Here is a 20,081-nt window from a genome sequence, read left to right as displayed (position 1 = left end):
TCCTTCTCTTCCCCCCATTTTCTTATTTTGGCTTCTTTCCCCTTCCATTCCAGTTCTGATGAAGGGTCTTGGCCCGAAGAACTATTCATAGATGCAGCCTGACCTGCTGAGTTCCTCCAACATTTTCAGAATCAGATTCAGGTTTATTATCACCGACATGTTGATGGAATGAAGGGATAGGTAAATAGGGGGAAAACAGAGGACAATGATTAACTTATAATCAATCACCTTGTGGGCACCTTAGTTTACTGTCTTGGACAGTCAGAAAGAAGCTTTAGCCAGCAACCGGTGACATACTAGTCTTTGTTTTCTAAAGACAGGCAAAGGCTCAAATAAGGAACTATCTGATCTTGCAGAAGCAGCTCAAGATATAGCTAATTATGGGAGCGTAGAGGCTAGAATGTTCTGGAGAAAATGGGAAGGGGTCTGACTGAGGAACTGATGGGCTAGCTTTGACTTAAAATAATTATAATTAACTGACCAATGATTATCTTACATCTAATTGTATCTTATATCTTAGCATGTGATTGAAATGATTCTAATATTGTCTAAACTTGTAATTGTAAGATTTCCTGCTACCTGATCAATGTTATAAATTGTGGAGAATTGTGTAATTTGGGGGGCAGTTTCTGGACTGGCTCTTTTGGGAGATCAGTCTATAACATCCCCCATAGCATGCTATGAGTAAAGAATAAAGGTTTGAAAAAGAATTACATGTGTAGTGTTTTTGTGGTACAATTGCTCTTGCATCGGGTCCGATTGAGTACGACAATGTGACGTGAAATTTATTAACTTAGCAGCAGTTCAATGCAATACATAGCCTAACAGAGAAAAAAAATGAATAAAATAAAAATAATAATAATAAATAAGTAAATCAATTACGTATATTGAATAGATTTTAAAAACGCACTAAAACAGAAATACTGTACGTTAAAAAAAAAGTGAGGTAGTGTCCAAAGATTTAATGTCCATTTAGGAATCAGATGGCAGAGGGGAAGAAGCTGTTTCTGAATCACTGAGTGTGTGCCTTCAGGCTTCTGTACCTCCTACCTGATGGAAACAGTAAGGAAAGGGCATGCCCTGGGTGCTGGAGGTCCTTAACAATGGACATCGCCTTTTTGAGACACCGCTCCCTCAAGATGTCCTGGGTACTTTGTAGGCTAGTACCCAAGGTGGAGCTGACTAGATTTGCAACTCTTGTCAGCTTCTTTTGGTCCTGTGCAGTGCCCCCTCCATACCAGACAGTGATGCAGCCTGTCAGAATGCTCTCCACGGTACAACTATAGAAGTTTATGAGTATATTTGTTGACATGCCAAATCTCTTCAAACTCTTAATAAAGTATATCTGCTGTTTTGCCTTCTTTATAACTGCATTGATATGTTGGGACTAGGTTAGATCCTCAGAGATCTTGACACCCAGGAACTTGAAGCTGCTCACTCTCTCCACTTCCGATCCGTCTATGAGGATTGGTATGTGTATCTTCGTCTTACCCTTCCTGAAGTCCACAATCAGCTCTTTTGTCTTATTGATGTTGAGTGCCAGGTTGTCGCTGCGGCACCACTCCACTAGTTGGCATATCTCACTCCTGTATTCCCTCTTTTCACCACCTGAGATTCTACCAACAATGGTTCTATTGTCAGTAAATTTATAGATGGTATTTGAGCTATCCCTAGCCACACAGTCATGCGTATATTGAGAGTAGAGCAGTGGGCTAAGCACACACCCCTGAGGTGCATCAGTGTTGATCGTTAGTGAGGAGGATATGTTATCACCAATCCACCCAGATTGTGGTCTTCTGGTTAGGAAGTCGACGATCCAATTGCAGAGGGAGGTACAGAGGCCCAGGATCTGCAACTTCTCAATCAGGATTGTGGGAACGATGGTATTAAATGTTGAGCTATAGTTGATGAACAGCATCCTGACGTAGGTGTTTGTGTTGTCCAGGTGGTCTAAAGCCGTGTGGAGAGCCATTGAGATTTTTGTCAGCAGTTGACCTATTGTGGCGATAGGCAAAATGCAATGGGTCCAGGTTCTTGCTGAGGCAGCAGTTCAGGCTAGTCATGACCAGCCTCTCACAGCATTTCATCACTGTAGATATGAGTGCTACCAGGCAATAGTCGTTAAGGCAGCCCACATTATTTTTCTTAGGCACTGGTATAATTGTTGCCTGTTTGAAGCAAGTGGGAACTTCTTCCTGTAGCAGTGAGAGGTTGAAAATGTTCTGAATGCTCCCACTAGTTGGTTGGCACAGGTTTTCAGAGCCTTACTAGGTACCCCATCGGGACCTTCTGCCTTGCGAGGGTTCACCCTCTTTAAAGGCAGCCTAACATTGGCCTCTGAGACCGAGATCACGGGGTCATCAGGTGCAGCAGGGATCTTCATAGCTGTAGTTGTGTTCTCCCTTTCAAAGCCTGCATAGAAGGCGTTGAGTTCATCTGGTAGTGAAGCATTGCTGCCATTCATGCTATTGGGTTTTGCTTTGTAGGAAGTAATGTCTTGCAGACCCTGCCAGAGCTGCCGTGCATCCGATGTCGCCTCCAACCTTGTTCGAAATTGTCTCTTCGCCCTTGAAATAGCCCTCCGCAAATTATCGCCGGTTTTCTGGTTCTGGTTTTATGTGTGTTGGTTGAAGGTAAAATGGGTGCCAAATCCATCTCCCTAAATCCTATCCCTCTCCCACTTTTCTCTCCTATACTCTCCTCCATGATCTATGCCATACCACTGACCCTGCATTGGCCCTAAAACTCTGCTCTTTGCCTGTCTTGCTGAGACCCTCCAGCTCCATTGCTTCTTCCATCTGCATTTCCTTTTCATTCTGCTGATTGACTACTGCACTCCAGGAGGCCTACTTAGCAGCTCCTTTCTTCCTTGACCTGGTTCTTTGTACTTTCTATTGTTTTTACAGCCACCTACAGTACGTGCCAATTTTCTGCTCAGTTTCTTTTTACACCTCATGTACTTTGATAGTTCTTGCTTCTCTGGCTGTCTCCCTTTTCATGTTATTTCTCACGCATTTCCCCCAGTCCTCCTTGATTCATGCCCCTCTTCTGACTTTTTCACAAATATGGTTACCACCAAACTGCAATTCCTCAATTTCTTTCTCTTATATCCTTCATTGAAGTGTATGTCAATAGCTTCATACTTTTCTCCATAAAGGTTTACATATGGATCCTGCATCCATAATTTGGCCTCTCATTGATATGTAATTTACTGGCCAAATATTGATGGTACTTTTGTGGTCTATATTTACTATTCATAGAAAGAATGATGTAGATTATTTTCTAAATGGGGAGCAAATTCAGAAATCGGAGATGCTAAGGGACTTGGGAATCCTAGTGCAGGATTAACCTGTGGGCCGAGTCGGTAGTAAGGAAGGCAAATGCAATATTAGCATTCATTTCCAGTCGACTAGAACATATACAGTAAGCAAGGATGTAATGCTTTATTTTACCACTTGCAGGTCCAAAGATAGATGGGCATTGAAGACAAGTGTCTCCATCTTATTACCTTTTCAGGTCTGTCCAAGATTCACCCCATATACTGCTGGCCATCCTCATGGGTACATCCAATGACCTGAAGGTGGTTGTGGTGACTGGCCAGATCATTCCTTCCTATCTTCTTTGTCTCTGTAGCTGACGTTGTTCTTTAAAGGTCCAACTCTTTAACCAGAATAAGCTGTCTTCTTGTTCTCCAGTTGAGGTTTACATGACTTCACTCACAGGTTGAAAATCTTGTATGTCATGGTTCAGAACACCTAGCCTTCAGTACACAAGAATTAAAGCTAACTTGATGATCTTATATTAGTTTTACATTGGTTTCAATATAATTTCACTTAGATCCACATATAGTCCGTGTAAGAAAAATAAATCAGGTAACTTCGCATTTCCTTCTGCATACAACCTACTTGTTTAAAGTCCATGAATTGGTCCATTTAGTGAACCATTCATTTTCATTAACCAAGTCATCTTTTCCAAATATTTTAATGGAGAAAAGTCTGAATTTACAAATCAAGTGATGGACTCAGGGGGTTACTTATATATTGACTTGTAAATCTTGTTCAATGCCACTTTGTTTATGTTTTTTATTTCTCCAGTCCTGATGAAGGCTCTCAGCCCGAAATGTTGACTGTACTCTTTGCCATAGATGCTGCTTGGCCTGTTGAGCTCCTCCAGCATTTTGTTTAGGTCAGGATATAAAGTGCGAAGAATGCAACGGTAAAGTTCTGCATTCTTCTAATGAGCATGCCCACCTTTATTAAGAAAGATACATTAAGTAAGATACATGGCTGCCATGCATCAGCTGTGACTAAATACCTGGTCTTAATGTATGTAGATATTATTGTTGTTGTTCCGTACTGCGCCTTGTGGCCCATTGGGTGGCAAGCTTGCCATTTCTTTAGCATTTTTTTCCCTGTTTTCTGAGGCTGAGTTGCTAGCTTGATGCTCAACCCAGCATGGATGGAAAGCGTACAAGGAGCAGGCCGAGTTGGACCTGGGACTACTCACCTCAAAGTCCAGTGCAGATACCACTATGCCACCAGCATGTAGTATTGGATGTTTCATTTTTCTGAGGAGTTGCAAATGGGATTTAACATTGTGCCATCACTCCCCAATCTCACGACTGATCTGATAATGAAAAGGTTATGAATAAATAATTGGGCTTAGGACACTGTTCCAGGAAACTCTGGCAGTAAAGTACTCCACTAGGTATATTCACCTCCAACTACAGACACCTTTCTTATATACAGTATATAAGTTCAACCATTGGAGTGTTTTCCTCATGAAGTCCAATGGCTTGGGTGTTATCTGTGCTCCATAATTGCACATCTGATCAACTGCTGTCCAGACGTCAAAGATTCAAATGATCTCTGAAAACTGGTTTCATAGCCTATATTTGACTTAAATTGTGATAAAGTTTGGAGATGGGCATTAGAAAGTGGGTAATGCTGCCTTTTTTCACATTGGTGGGATGACATCAGCATATTCTGAAGCTGAAAAAGGATCTAGTGCTTTCCTGGCGTATATGAAGAATAAACTGTTCTTGGGCTTCCAGCCAGGTACAGGTATTGATTATAACTGATGTATTGACGACAAACTCTGCCATCTTCATCATCATCCCTGATGGAGATGGCAGAGTTTATCATCAAAAGGTCGGTTATAACAGATATCCATACCTGGCTGGAAGCCCAAGAAGAGTTTGATTTGACATACCCTGAAGCTGGTTCTGTAGTGTAAAACTTTACTCGTACAGAAGCAGCCTTCACAAGACTTGTGCATTTGCTTTGCCTTAAGTTAACCAGGTTCCCCTTGAGCTGGTATTAGGGCCCCAAGCACTGGTGCTGAAAATCTGCATTAGTTAATTACACATGTAAGTTTACTTTGGCATCAATATATTGTATTTCACTTGGGTGTGCCTTGGTTATATTTAACGATGCGATCCTGTGGTCTACTTTCACCTATAGAACAGCGGGACCTAGGAGTAGACGGGTCATATTCTGCATGGAGGCCGCTGACCAGTGATGCGCCACAGGGATCTGTTCTGGGACCACTTCTCTTCGTGATGTTTATAAATGACCTGGATGAGGAAGTGGAGGGATGAGTAAGTAAATTTGCTGATGACACAATGGTTGGGGGTGTTGTGGATAGTATGGAGGGCTGTCAGAGGTTACAACAGGACATCGATAGGATGCAAAACTGGGCTGAGAAGTGGCAGATGGAGTTCAACCCAGATAAGTGTGAGGTGGTTCATTTTGGTAGGTCAGACATGATGGCAGAATATAGTATAAATGGTAAGACTGTTCGCAGTGTGGAGGATCAGAGGGATCTTGGGGTTCGGGTCCATAGGACACTCAAAGCTGCTGTGCAGGTTGACTCTGTGGTTAAGAAGGCATATGGTGCATTAGCCTTCATCAATCGTGGGATTGAGTTCAAGAGCCGAGAGGTAATGTTACAGCTATATAGGATCCTTGTCAGACCCCACTTGGAGTACTGTGCTCAATTCTGGTTGCCTCACTACAGGAAGGACATGGAAACCATAGAAAGGGTGCAAAGGAGATTTACAAGAATGTTGCCTGGATTGGGGAGCATGCCTTATGAGAATAGGTTGAGTGAACTCGGCCTTTTCTCCTTGGAGCGATGGAGGATGAGAGGTGACCTGATAGAGGTGTACAAGATAATGAGAGGCATTGATCGTGTGGATAGTCAGAGGCTTTTTCTCAGGGCTGAAATGGCTAGCACGAGAGGGCATAGTTTTAAGGTGCTTGGAAGTAAGTACAGAGGAGATGTCAGGGGTAAGTTTTTTATGCAGAGAGTGGTGAGTGCGTGGAATGGGCTGCCGGAAGCGGCAGTGGAGACAGAAACGATGGGGTCTTTTTAGAGACTCCTGGATGGCTACATGGAGCTTAGAAAAATAGAGGGCTACGGGTAAAGCCTAGGCAGTTCTAAGGTAGTGACATGTTTGGCACAGCTTTGAGGGCTGAAGGGCCTGTATTGTGCTGTATGTTTCTATCACTACAAGCAAATAGTTCCCAATGTGTCACAGGTAGACAGAGCGGTGAAGAAAGCATTTAGCATGCTGGCCTTCATCGGTCAGGCTGCTGAGTATAGGAGTTGTGATGTTGCATTTCAGTTGTATGAGGTGTGGGTGAGGCCATTGAGTATTCTGTACCGTTTTCTTGACCCCGTGACAGAAATCACTAAGCTGGAAAGAGTGAAAAAAAAAGTTAGGAGAATATTGCCTGGACTCAAGGGCCTGAGTTACAAGAAGTTAGGCAGGCTAGAACTTTATTTCCTGGAACGCAGGAGAGTTGAGGGGTGAAATATAAAGGTGAATAAAATCATAAGGGGAATAGGTAAGGTGAATACAAACAGTTTTTTCATCAGGGAAAGGGAATCAAAATCTTGAGGATAAAGATTTCAGGTGGGGGGGGGGAAAGATTTAAAAGCAACCTGAGAAACAACTTCTTCATGCAGAGGGTGGTATATAAATGGAATGAGCTGCGAGAAAATGTCGTTGTGGCAGATACCATAATAATATTTAAAATATATTTGGACAGCTACATGGATAGGAAAAATTTAAAGGGATATGGGCCAGAAGTGTGTAACTGGGGCAAGTCTAGATGGCCATCTTTGTTGACATGGATGAGTTGGGTCGAAAGGTTGTTTCAATGTTTTATTCCATTATGATTCTATTACAGTCAGGATATGGTCTGGTACCATCACCCTTTAGTTTCAGTGCTCTCAGCCGTTTCTGGGACGAACTGAATTCTCTGATGACATGCCGCTTTGATGGACAGGATCTCTGCGACCGATGCTCTTTGGACTAAAAATTGTTAGGAAAGCTTCAGTTGTGACTTTGTCATTATCACATTTATCCATTAAACTATTATTTGTTCAATAGCTGTGGTATGCTTCTGATGTTAAACTTGTGACCCCACTATTTTTGGCTAAAACCTTTGCAATGTACTGTGCTGGTGAAAAGTGTGTGTGAAAACGTTTTTGTTTAAAACCTCGGGATTGGTTAAGCATCAATCACGCTTTTTAAAAAAAATCTACGATGCATTTGGACTTGATACTTGCCGAAACTTTGACCAGTCCTTCCCGATTACTTATTACTGGACAAGCGACAGGATTGAACATTACAGCGCATGCTCTAGACCACTCCTCCCTACACAATGCGATATACAAAGTGTGGGTATTAATCTGTCCATATTGTTGGATATATTCACCTGTTTCAGCTTCCGTAAAGATGAAATCTGACAAACTGATGAATGCTGATTCAAGTGATGATGCTGTCATCACCACAATTACATGTTGTGCACCGAGCAAACAACAACAACCACTACAATCAGCACGACCCGCTCGCCAACTGTCGACGCATGCGCGTTGGGCGCGCCCTGCCCGCAGACCGCAGGGTTGGCGCATGCGTGGTAGGCACCGGACGTGGAGCGGCGGGGGGCCGGCGGCAGCTTCCTGTCAGTTGTCCGCTTTCGAATGTTTGCGAGTCGCCAGCGGAGTCGCCGTTTGAATCGGATGGGAGTGCGAGGCGCGGTCAGCAACTATGCTGCGGTCTGCTGGCGTAAGTCCCCCCGCACCCGTACCGGCCAGTAATCAGTATCCTCTGGTGTGGGTTAACCCGGGTCTGGCACAAGGGACTGGAATCAGTTGTGTTCACCCGGAAAGTACAAGGAAAATGTACAGTGTGTTCTGTGTGTGTGATGGCCTGAGTCAACTGTGATAACGCAGGAGATGAAGCAACAAATGTTTGCTGCTATAAATTGAGTGGGATAATGCAGTACAGACTGTAATAAATGTGTGCAGGTGGTTGTCAACCGGATTAATGTAGATTGTATGGGCAGCATCGATTTGACGGGTGGGTGGGTGACACTGATTGTAAAAAAAAAACTATGGGGTGTATGAATTAGTGGTAAATATCGCCATTGACTGCGAATTTATTTAACAGGCAGAATGCAAAGTAGGAATGAAGGGGTCTTTACCTCAGTGGCAGGTAGTGACTAGTTGGTTGCCGCGGGAATCAGTCTTTGAACCCCGTTTTTTTTTCAATCTGTATCGGTAATTTGGCTGAAGGATGAAGGAATCTAACATTTCCAAGCTTTTTGGGTGGTGGAGGTGGTAGGCGTCAGGTGGGTGAATGCAAACTGTGAGGAAAATGTAAAGAGGCTCCAGTGTGATTTAGACAAGTTGGTTGAGTGGGCAACCAAGCAATGCGAGGGTATTTACTTTCTTTCTAAAAGCAGCAAGATAGAATATTTGGAATGGATAAAGGGTTAGGGTTTAGTAAAAGGGGAGGTGCAATGCCACCTGCAATTTCCTGTATGTTACTAAAATACAGCATTTGGGTGCAGCAAGTAGTTGGAAAGATAAATTAAGCATTGGCCAACAACTGCTCATAGCAGTTGCTCAGAGCATTAGGATTCTATATGGCGATTTTATACATTTTTTGTCTGCTTATAAGCAGACGATTATCTGAGAAAGAATTTTCTTACTCTCATAGAAATGTAATAAAGATTTCCCAGACTGATTCCTGGGATGGAAGGACGGGTGTATGAAGATAAATTGGGTTGATTAGTCCTATATTCATTGAGGTTTTGAAGAATTAGAGGGGCCTCATCAAAGCTTGCAACAGAATTAGATGGATAAGATGCAAGAAAGATGTTCCTGATGGCTGGGAGCCCACAACCAGGGGTCAAGTCCATGGGATAAGGAACCAAGAGCAGGAGAAATTTCTTCATTCAGATGATGTTGAATCTATGGAATTCTCTATCACAGACGGCAGTAGAGACCAAGTCGTTTAATATACTCAAGAAGGAAATAGATATACTTCATGCTAAAGATATTAAGGGATATGGAGATAAAATGGTAACTGGGTACTGAAATTGATGATCAACAATGATTATATTGAATATATTATGATTATATTGATAAAGCAAATCCAAGGGATGGAATGGCACACATCACATCGTTTATTCTTTCTTATTCAGTCAACTGGGATAATGGCTGCATTGTTGAACAATACAGACCATCTCATAAAACCTGCTCGTGAACGGGGGTAAATTCAACAATATAGATGGTAATGCAGGCTCTAATAAATGTGAATAAGGTTAGAATATGCGTGTTGGCTTGAGTGGATCTGTTTAATACTGGTTTAATATAAATTGTGCTAAATATTTGTTCTTGGAGTAAATACGGTAAAATATTTTAGCATCTATACTATGTGGATAATAGTCTAAAATTGAGACTGAAACAAATATTTGCTTATTAGTGAATTGAATTAATGCATACAATAGGTAGTCTGGTATAGAATAGCAAAGACTAAGAATTATCTGCTGGTTTGGGTGGAGTAGGATAGGAATTGTATGGATATATAGTATATATGTGTATCTGTTAACGTCTAGAACTTGGTTAAATGACACTAATGTGGAGCAGTTAGTATCTGCTAATATGAATGAATTTGGGTAATATACATGATACTTGCCCATTAGACTGTTTGAAGAAGCCTGATATGCCGAACTATAGACTGGATGTCCGTAGGTGCAAGTAAAGTGAGTTAAAGTATACTTTTAATGTAGTTAGAGAAAGAACTTGGACACACTGAACCTTCTCCTATTCTAGTCACCTTTGCAAAGTACTTGTCAAAAATGTGTAGGGTTTTGTATAATTGGGGGAACTCTCCTACAGGCTAAACAAGCAACAACTTGGCTTCGATGCATCATAGAATCATTCTGGCATGCAACATGCTGGACAACTCCACAATCTGTGTTGTTTTTGCCTCTTCCACTAATTGGATAAACCCACAGGCATTGGTGCAATAGTACATAGGTGAGAAAGATTGCCCTGAAGTCTTCCGTAGTGTTTTTTTTATATACAGGGGGATGGAAGCTTTCTTTAGTCTTCCTAATTTGAAGTATTGGACAACGCTTGAAGAAGCAAGGGTACAGAATGTGCTTAAAAGTTCCTCACTAAGCATGACACCTTTACTGAGCTGTTCCATAGACAGACCGTAGAACAGTGCTGGAACAGAGCCTTGAGCCCACGGTGTTGTACTGAACGAGTTAAATAAGTAATCAAATGCCCAACCCAACTAAACTAATCCCTTCTTCCATCACAATCTTTCCATTTCTTGCACATTTACATGCCTATCAAAGAGCCTTTTGAATGCTTCTATTGTATTTGGTTCTATCACCACTTCTGGCAGCACATTCCAGGCACCCAGCATTCTTTGTAAAATCTTGCCCATGGATCTCCTTTGAACTGAACACCTCTTACCTTAAATGCATGCCCTTTGGTATGATACATTTCATCCCTGGGGAATAAGATACTGGCTATCTATCTCTGCTTCTCATAATCTTATGAATTTCTATCATATCTTCTCTTAGCCTCCCTCTGCTGCTCCAGAAAAAGCAACCCAAGTTTATCCAACCTCTCCTCATCACACACCTTCTGATTCAGGAAACATTCTGAAGAAACTCTTCTGCACCTTTCCAATGCCTGTACATTCTATATGGGGTGACCAGAATTGAATGCAATACTGCAAATGTGGCTTAATTAGTTTTATAAAGCTGCAACATAACTTCCTGACTTTTGAACTTGGTTTCTAATAATAAAGGCAAGAATGTCAAATGTGTTATTTACCACCTCGTCAGCTGCCTTTAGGGATCTATGGACTTGAACCTCTGCATATCTATACTGTTAAGGATCTGGCTGTTAACAGTCTGTTCACCTTTTACATTTGATCTCCAAAAGTGCAACACTTCACATTTGGTCAGCACCTGCTATTTTTCCACCCATATCTGCAACTGATTAAAATTCTGCTGTATCTTTTGCAAGCCTTCTATGCTGTCCATAATGCCACCAATCTTTGTACTAACCCACCCACTTGTGTTTTCATCTAGGTCATATATGTATGACTTGCTGTGTATGGGTATGGGTAAGCTAATCTTGTCCCATGATCCTCTCGTATCCCCTTCTGCCTATCACCTGTCCAGCTCTCGGCTCCATCCCTCCCCCTCCTGTCTTCTCCTATCATTTTGCATCTCCCCCTCCCCCTCCAGCTTTCAAATCCCTTACTCACTCTTCCTTCAGTTAGTCCTGACGAAGAGTCTCGGCCTGAAACGTCGACTGCGCTTCTTCCTATAGATGCTGCCTGGCCTGCTGCGTTCACCAGCAACTTTGATGTATGTTGCTTGAATTTCCAGCATCTGCAGAATTCCTGTTGTTTTTGTCTGAATCCAAATGGCTGTTTCACTGTAAATCTCATGCATCTTAATCTTCTAGATGAGCCTTCCACAAAGGACTTGGTCAAAAGCCTAGCTGAAGTCCACATAGTCAACGTCTTCCATCTTCTTCAATCAACCTCATCATTTCCTTAAAAAACTCAGAAGTTAGTAAGACATGACTTGCCTTGCGCAAAGCCATTCTGATTGTCCCTAATTAGGCCATAGTTTTCAAAATACTCATAGATGCTATCACTAATAATCTTCTCAGAATAGGCTTGTGATAGAGATGGTGAATTCAACAGGGACAAATCAGCTTCATATAGTTGGCAATTTACCTGCAGTAGATTAATTTATAATAATAGCATTGATAGAAGTTAAGAAAAAGCAGGGCTGCTTTACTGCTGAAGTCGACTCATAGCCACTGTATGGTTATGGTTATTGAGATAAAGTGCTGACTTTACACCAGGAATACCCTTCAGTGGTATGGAGCAGATTTGGTAGCACAAAATTGGGGATCCATATGGCATTGTGGACCATTAACCTCAATGGAAATGTATGCCATCAAGATCTATATTCTCATGGCTTTGCAGAGCCCATGCTCTACCTTTTACAATCAAGCATGATTCAGTGAGGTGCAGAAGGCCGTAGCAGGAACAGCACCAGGCCTGCCTAAAATGAAGCTTGCAGCTGCCACACATGTATGCTAAACAGAATGGAGTGTATCACACATCAGTGGATCAGAGCAAAAGCTGTGCAGTCCTGCAACGTCCTGTTCTGAATGGTAATGGAAAACTGAACTACTAAGGTAAGGGCGAGACTTCAGCAACAAGTTCAAGTTTGTTGTCATCTGACTGTACATATATGCAACCAAATTAAACAACATTTCTTTGGACCACAGTGCACCTAAAATACATATATCCTTGTGCCCAAAGACTGATGGGTATGCAACGATGCTTAAACTGATGTGCTGAATAGGTGGATGGTCCATCTTGTCTTCCTTTAAAGACCACCACTACCAGAGATGTCAGTCTTTAACCAGTTCAGTTTTCTCAATGTGACATAATGGCTGAGGGTTATAAGTACAACAGAGGCTATGAGACATGACAACTGGCTACAGTAATGAATGGCCATGCTTGTAGCTAGACCATTCTAATGCAGTTATGCAACTTGATACGTTGGAAAACTGCCCTGATACGTTCAAGCAAAGCAAGTCGTATCTAATATAGCTATTTACTGCCCACATCAACTCTCAACTATCAGCAAAATTACAGGAAGTGTGGTTAACAATGTCAGTTCTAGAGACAGATAGATGATGATCTTCCTTGACGTCAAGGCAGCATTTGATTATGTATTGCATCAAGGAGTCTTGGTAATTGAGTGGTATCAAGTGTAAAACACTCCACAATGTTTTTATAGATTCAATTATCACAATATTCAATACCATTTGCAACACCCCAATAAATGAGGAAATGCAAGCCTGCATACAACAACATTCAAATGTGACTTGTAAGTGACATTCCTGCTATATAATAGACAAGCAAAGACCATCTCCAGTGAGTATCCATCCATTTATCCTTGATGAATCGGCTCATAATGATAGAAATTACCCATTCTCAACATCCTTTGGGTCATCATTAGATAGTCATCTGGATCCACAAGTAAATACTGTGATTGCAAGAGCAAGCCATGGTGATGAAAGATTTATTTCCTGATACATCAAGCCTTCTACTATCTAGAGCAGAGTTTTCCAAGCTTTTTTTTTCATGCCATGGACCAACACCATTAAGCAAGGAGTCCATGGAACCCAGGTTAGAAATTCATGATCTAGAGGCTGCAACTTGAGAGTGTGATGAGGAAACTCTCCACTTGTCTGGCTGATTGCAGCTCCATGCCATCCAAAGCTTGAAACCACCTAGAATAAAGCAGGTAGTGTGATTGGTATGCCATCACCCACTCTATAAATCCATTCTCACCAGTACTGGTGTACAATGTACCATTTGCAAAGTGTATTACTGTTATTATTTCCTTGGTTATTTCAACATCACATTCCAAATTCACAACTCCTAAAGCCAAGGACGAGAGTTTTTAGTATATAGCATAATTGCCATCTGAATCTCCTGTTCCAAGTTACTGCCTATTTGACTTGAACTATATCCCTATCCTCTCATCATTTGCTCTAAATTATGAGACTCATTTTTTAATAGCATTCAGAGTTCCATTACTAAGTAGTTATCTCAATACCATCTTCTCAAAGCCTATTGGGGATGGCCACTAAATACTGCCCATGCTAGCTGTAGTTAGATACTGAAAGAAGAAATAATCAAGAAGTGTCTTGATAAATATCCTTTGGATTGAGTGGGGTGGGTCAATACAGACTGTAATTTGCTCTATAAGAAGAGTCTAGCTTGCGTGAATGTGGATAACACTGCATTAATGCACTCAACATGGCTTTGTGCATGGGAAATTGTGTATCCAAAATTTGATTTTTTTTTTGAAGATGATGACAAAGAGGATTGATGAGGGTAGGGTGGTGGACTTTAGCAAGGCCTTTCCTATATATTTCCACAAAATTAGATCACGCAGATGGATATATGAACATGCAAGGTTTAGAGGGATATGAGCCAACTTAATCTAACTCAGGTCGCAACTTGATTGGCATGGCAAGTTGGGCCCAATGACCTGTTTCCATGATCTGGGATAAAAGATGCTGTAGTAAATGTGTGCAAATATTACTGGATCAGGATAATATGGCCTCTGAAATATTAGAAATGTACACGGTAATATTGACTGTCTCATGGTCTTCAGGCTTGAGTAAACTAGATCGATATGTTTTAATAAATGACTACTGGTGTGGGTGAATTTAGAAAATACAGGGGTTAATAGAGATTAATGAGTACTTGTACTGAACATGTCTGGTATGAAGCAGCAAAATGTCTGGTAATCTATGTATCTTGGTGCAAATGCCAAAATAATGCAGGAGATATGGACTTTATTATGTCTAGAATTATACATTCAGTGGCCACTTTATTAGGCACAGGAGGTACTTCTAATTAAAGTGGCCATTGAGTGTATGTTCATGGTCTTCTGCTGCTGTAGCCCATCCACTTCAAGGTTTGACGTGTTGTGCGTTCAGAGCTGTACTTCTGTAGAACACTGTTGTAATGAATGGTTATCTGAGTTACTGTCTCCTTGCTGTCACTTGAACCATTTTCCACTGACTTCTCTGATTAACAAGGCGTTTTCACCCACAGAACTGCTGCTCACTGGATATTTATTGTTTCTCGCTACATTCTCTATAAACTTTAGAGATTGTTGTGCGTGAAAATCCCAGCAGATCAGCAATTCTGAACCTGGAGGATGGATGGACTGATACTCTTTGACCTGTTTGGCATGGGTGACCAAGAGCCAAAGCACAAAGTCCTGACTCCAGCCAACATAGCTGTCTGGGTCATTGAGGTATGTAAGCCTCCAACCCTACGACAAGGTTGTGGTTCTCTTGGAGGATGCTAGCTTGAAGAAGGGTTAAAATGTTGTAATTTATACTTGATATCATGAGTAAGCTGAGATGATTCGGATCTGTAGCATATTTGCTGGTAAGTTAAAGCTGTTAATGAAATATATTCCAAAGTGTATCAACAACCTTTGGCATATCATGTGACAGCAATATATCTGCAGACAAATTTTAATCAATGTAGTAATTAATGCATACACTTACCTGCTATAATTTTTTAACTGGAGTTAATATATACTGCAATTTGCCTTGGCTTGTGTGAGAAAATGGGTTAATGTGTTCTGCTGGTATGAGTTTATTAGGATTATGAACAGTAATATGTCTGTCATGGTAGTAAGTATTGCAACTGCTACTGCAGTGAGTAAACTTGTGTTGCTACTTGTCATCAGATGTACGTACATATAATTTGGGTGCAGAGTTAGCTACTTAACCCCTTGAACTAACTCCACAATTTAATAAGAATATGGCTGATTTGATTTACCTCTACTCTGTATTGTTGTCTGTCTGTGATTACCTTTCACATAATTGCTTATCAAGAATCTATCTACATCTGCTTCAAAATATCAAATACATTTTGAAAATCTAAATGTATTATATATCTTACCATCCCTTTGTACTCACTACTCAATTTTTCAAAAACTTCCTCAGTTCAAACCTGAATTCCCTTTCACTAAACTATGTTGATTTGATCTGTTTATTTGATAGTTTTCCCTCAGTGCCTCATTATTACATTGTTAATAATAGCTTCTTAATATCTGTCATAGAAAAATTTTACTAACTGGCATGTAGTTTCCTGCTTTTTGTCTCTCTGCTTTGAATAAAAGTGAAATATTGCTATTTTCCAAACTAATGGAGTTTTCCCAGAATTTTGGGAAATTAAAACTAATGTAACAGTCATCTCACCGCACACTTTAGTTTGACCTCAGTATATGTGCCAATAATAAACCAATTACAGATGATTACCAGATTTGTTTTGTACAATACAGTGTGTGAAATAGGCACTGACTCATAATACAGGTGTAATTCTAAGTATTTAAATCCAGTTTAGTCTGTGAAGTTTCACAGATATAGGTAAATTAAAGCTGGTTGTAATAATAATTTAACAGTTTTTATAAGATTTCTATCTATTCATCCTATCTTCCAACAATAAAAAATATAAAAATATGTTTGATACAGGTCACTTGGTTATGTAAGAAGTTTAAGTAAAATATACAAGTGATATGGAAAATTATAAGCAAAAAAAAAGGAATCTACTGGAGGAACTCAAGAGGGTCAAACATCCGTGGAGGGAAATGGACAGTTTCTGATTTGAGTTGAAGCCATATAGACTTCCAGAAATGTCAACAGTCCCTGCACAGTTGCTGCCTGACCTGCTGAATTCTCTAAGAATTTGCTCCTGATTCCAGCAAATGCACTTTCTTGTCTTTATAGTAAATTATAAATCTGCTTTAACAATTGTGTAGATTTGGTAATGTAGATGAAACTATACAAATGATTTCATGCAACTGAACCCAACAGATCTTAACTATGTGATGCTATGTGCATAAATCCTAGAAGGAATTTGGCCAATAAGGTAAATGTAGCAGCAGGTACTTATTCCAACACAACAGTGATTGCACAAGAGGCAACAGACCCAACCAGTTCCCCTTCTCCATTTGGTGGAACTGGTTCTTACTCTCTACAATATCTCTTTTGGCTCCTCCCACTTTCTCCAAACCCAGGCTGTAGCCATGCACACTCACATACCTTTTCATTGGCTATGTGGAATAGTCCATATTTCATGCTGACACTGCTAATGCTCCCAGCTTTTTCTGCACTACATTGAGGACTGCAATGGTGCTGCTTTGTGCACCCATGCTGTTCAGCAATTTCATCAACTTCCTCCCTGCCCTTAAATTTATTGAGCCAATGTCTAACCATCCTCTCTTCTTTCTTGATCTCGCTGTCTCCAGAGACAATTGGAAACAGACTATCCACAGACATATTTTACAATCATAGAAACATAGAAAACCTACAGCACAATACAGGCCCTTCAGCCCACAAAGCTGTGCTGAACATGTCCTTACCTTAGAAATTACCTAGGGTTACCCATAGCCCTCGATTTTTCTGAGCTCGATGAACCTGTCCAGGAGTCTCTTAAAAGACCCTGTCGTATCCACCTCCACCATTGTCGCCAGGAGCCCATTCCACACACTCACCACTCTCTGCATTAAAAAAAAACTTACCCCTGACATCTCCTCTGTACCTACTTCCAAGCACCTTAAAACTGTGCCCTCTTGTGCTAGCCATTTCAGCCCTGAGAAAAAGCCTCTGACTATCCACACAATCAATGCCTCTCATCATCTTGTACACCTCTATCAGGTCACCTCTCATCCTCCGCCACTCCAAGGAGAAAAGGCTGAGTTCACTCAACCTGTTCTCAAAAGGCATGCTCCCCAATCCAGGCGACATCCTTGTAAATCTCCTCTACACCCTTTCTATGGTTTCCACATCCTTCCCATAGTGAGGCGACCAGAACTGAGCACAGTACTCCAAGTGGGGTCCGACCAGGGTCCTATGCAGCTGCAACATTACCTCTTGGCTCCTAAATTCAATCCCACGATTCATGAAGGTCAATGCCCCATATGCTTTCTTAACCACAGAGTCAACCTGTGCAGCAGCTTTGGGTGTCTTATGGACTCGGACCCCAAGATCCCTCTGATCCTCCACACTGCCAAGAGTCTTGCCGTTAATACTATATTCTGCCATTATATTTGGCCTACCAAAATGAACCGCCTCACATTTATCTGGGTTGAACTCCATCTGCCACTTCTCAGCCCATTTTTGCATCCTATGAATGTCCCATTGTATCCTCCGACAGCGCTCCACACTATCCACAACACCTCCAACCTTTGTGTGATCAGCAAATTTACTAACCTATCCCTCCACTTCTTCATCCAGGTCATTTATAAAAATCACCAAGAGAAGGGGTACCAGAACAGATCCCTGAGGCACACCGCTGGTCACTGACCTCTGTGCCAAATATGACCCGTCTACAACCGCTCTTTGCCTTCTTTTGGCAAGCCAATTCTGGATCCACAAAGCAATGTCCCCTTGGATCCCATGCCTCCTTACTTTCTCAATAAGCCTTGCATGGGGTACCTTGTCAAATGCCTTGCTGAAATCCATGTACACTATATCTACTGCTCTACCTTCATCAATGTGTTTAGTCACATCCTCAAAAAATTCAATCAGGCTCGTAAGGCACAACCTGCCTTTGACAAAATCATGTTGACTATTCCTAATCATATTATGCCTCTTCAAATGTTCATAAATCCTGCCTCTCAGGATCTTCTCCATCAACTTACCAACTACTGAAGTAAGACTCACTGGTCTATAATTTCCTGGGCTATCTTTACTCCCTTTGTTGAATAAGGGAAGCAATCCTCTGATCCTCTGGAACCTCTCCCGTCCCCATTGATGATGCAATAATCATCGCCAGAGGCTCAGCAGTCTTCTCCCTCGCCTCCGACAGAAGCCTGGGGTACGTCTCGTCTGGTCCCAGTGACTTATCCAACTTGATAGCTCTAGCACATCCTCTTTCTTAATATCTATATGCTCAAGCTTTTCAGTCTGCTGTAAGTCATCCCTACGATTGCTAAGATCCTTTTCCATGGTGAATACTGAAGCAAGGTACGGATTAAGTACCTCTGGTATCTCCTCCAGTTTCATACACACTCTTACACTGTCACACTTGATTGGTCCTATTCTCTCATGTCTTATCCTCTTGCTCTTCACATACTTGTCGAATGCCTTGGGGTTTTCCTTAATCCTGTCCGCCAAGGCCTTCTCATGGCCCCTTCTGGCTCTCCTAATTTCTTTCTTAAGCTCCTTACTGCTAGCCTTATAATCTAGATCTTGATCATTACCTAGTTTTTTTGAACCTTTCGTAAGCTCTTCTTTTCTTCTTGACTAGATTTACAACAGCCTTTGTACACCACAGTTCCTGTACCCTACCATCTTTTCCCTGTCTCATCGGCGCATACCTATGCAGGACTCCATGCAAATATCCCCCGAACATTTGCCACATTTCTTCCATACATTTCTCTGTGAACATCACACCAATTTATGCTTCCAAGTTCCTGCCTGATAGCCTCGTATTTCCCTTTACTCCAATTAAACGCTTTCCTAACTTGTCTGTTCCTATCCCTCTCCAATACTATGGTGAAGGAGGTAGAATTGTGATCACCATCTCCAAAATGCTATCCTACTGAGAGATCTGACACCTGACCAGGTTAATTTTCCAATACCAGATGAAGTACAGCCTTTCCTTTTGCAGGCTTATTTACATGTTGTGTCAAGAAACCTTCCTGAACACACCTAATAAACTCTACCCCATCTAAACCCCTCACTCTAGGGACATGCCAATCGATATTTGGGAAATTAAAATCTCCCACCACGACAGCCCTGTTATTATTATACCTTTCCAGAATCTGTCTCCTTAGTTGCTCCTCGATATCCCTGTTACTATTGGGTGATCTATAAATAAACACCCAGTAGAGTTATTGTCCCCTTCCTGTTCCTAACTTCCACCCACAGAGACTCAGTAGACAGTCCCTCTATGCCTTCCTCCTTTACTGCAGCCATGATACTATCTCTGATCAGCAGTGCCATGCCCCCACCTCTTTTGTCTCTCTCCCTGTCCTTTCTGAAACATCTAAAGCCTGGCACTCGAAGTAACCATTCCTGCCCCTGAGCCATCCGAGTCTCTGTAATGGCCACAACATCATCGCTCCAAGTTCTGATCCACGCTTTAAGCTCATCCCCTTTGTTCATAATACTCCTTGCATTAAAAT

General features: G+C 41.5%; 1 protein-coding gene and 1 long non-coding RNA gene across 4 annotated transcripts in view; one reads left to right on the top strand and one right to left on the bottom strand.

Annotated features, from left to right (window-relative positions):
• Positions 1-7,873, bottom strand: part of LOC134357699 (uncharacterized) — a 36,225-nt gene extending 28,352 nt beyond the window's left edge. The window contains exons 1-2 of the long non-coding RNA XR_010020703.1: positions 7,728-7,873; positions 4,507-4,626 (exon numbers count right to left, since the gene is read on the bottom strand). This is a non-coding gene — a long non-coding RNA (uncharacterized LOC134357699). The remainder of the gene's footprint in view (positions 1-4,506; positions 4,627-7,727) is intronic.
• Positions 7,874-7,942: 69 nt separating this feature from the next.
• The window catches only part of atp2c1 (ATPase secretory pathway Ca2+ transporting 1), a 101,663-nt gene continuing 89,524 nt past the window's right edge, over positions 7,943-20,081 (top strand). The window contains exon 1 of one of the 3 annotated variants that reach the window (XM_063069630.1): positions 7,943-8,077. In XM_063069630.1, the coding sequence (XP_062925700.1) occupies positions 8,060-8,077 (18 nt within the window). In that variant the 5' untranslated portion in view covers positions 7,943-8,059. Of the gene's footprint in view, positions 8,078-15,000; positions 15,192-20,081 lie in introns of those variants that run through there. The other 2 variants (XM_063069628.1, XM_063069629.1) reach the window with 2 other exon arrangements.

Source organism: Mobula hypostoma, chromosome 17 (genome assembly GCF_963921235.1).
Source record: "Mobula hypostoma chromosome 17, sMobHyp1.1, whole genome shotgun sequence".
NCBI classification, from domain to species: domain Eukaryota; kingdom Metazoa; phylum Chordata; class Chondrichthyes; order Myliobatiformes; family Myliobatidae; genus Mobula; species Mobula hypostoma.
The sequence above is the reverse complement of the archived record's forward strand: the minus strand, read 5'-3'. Positions and strand labels throughout refer to the sequence as shown.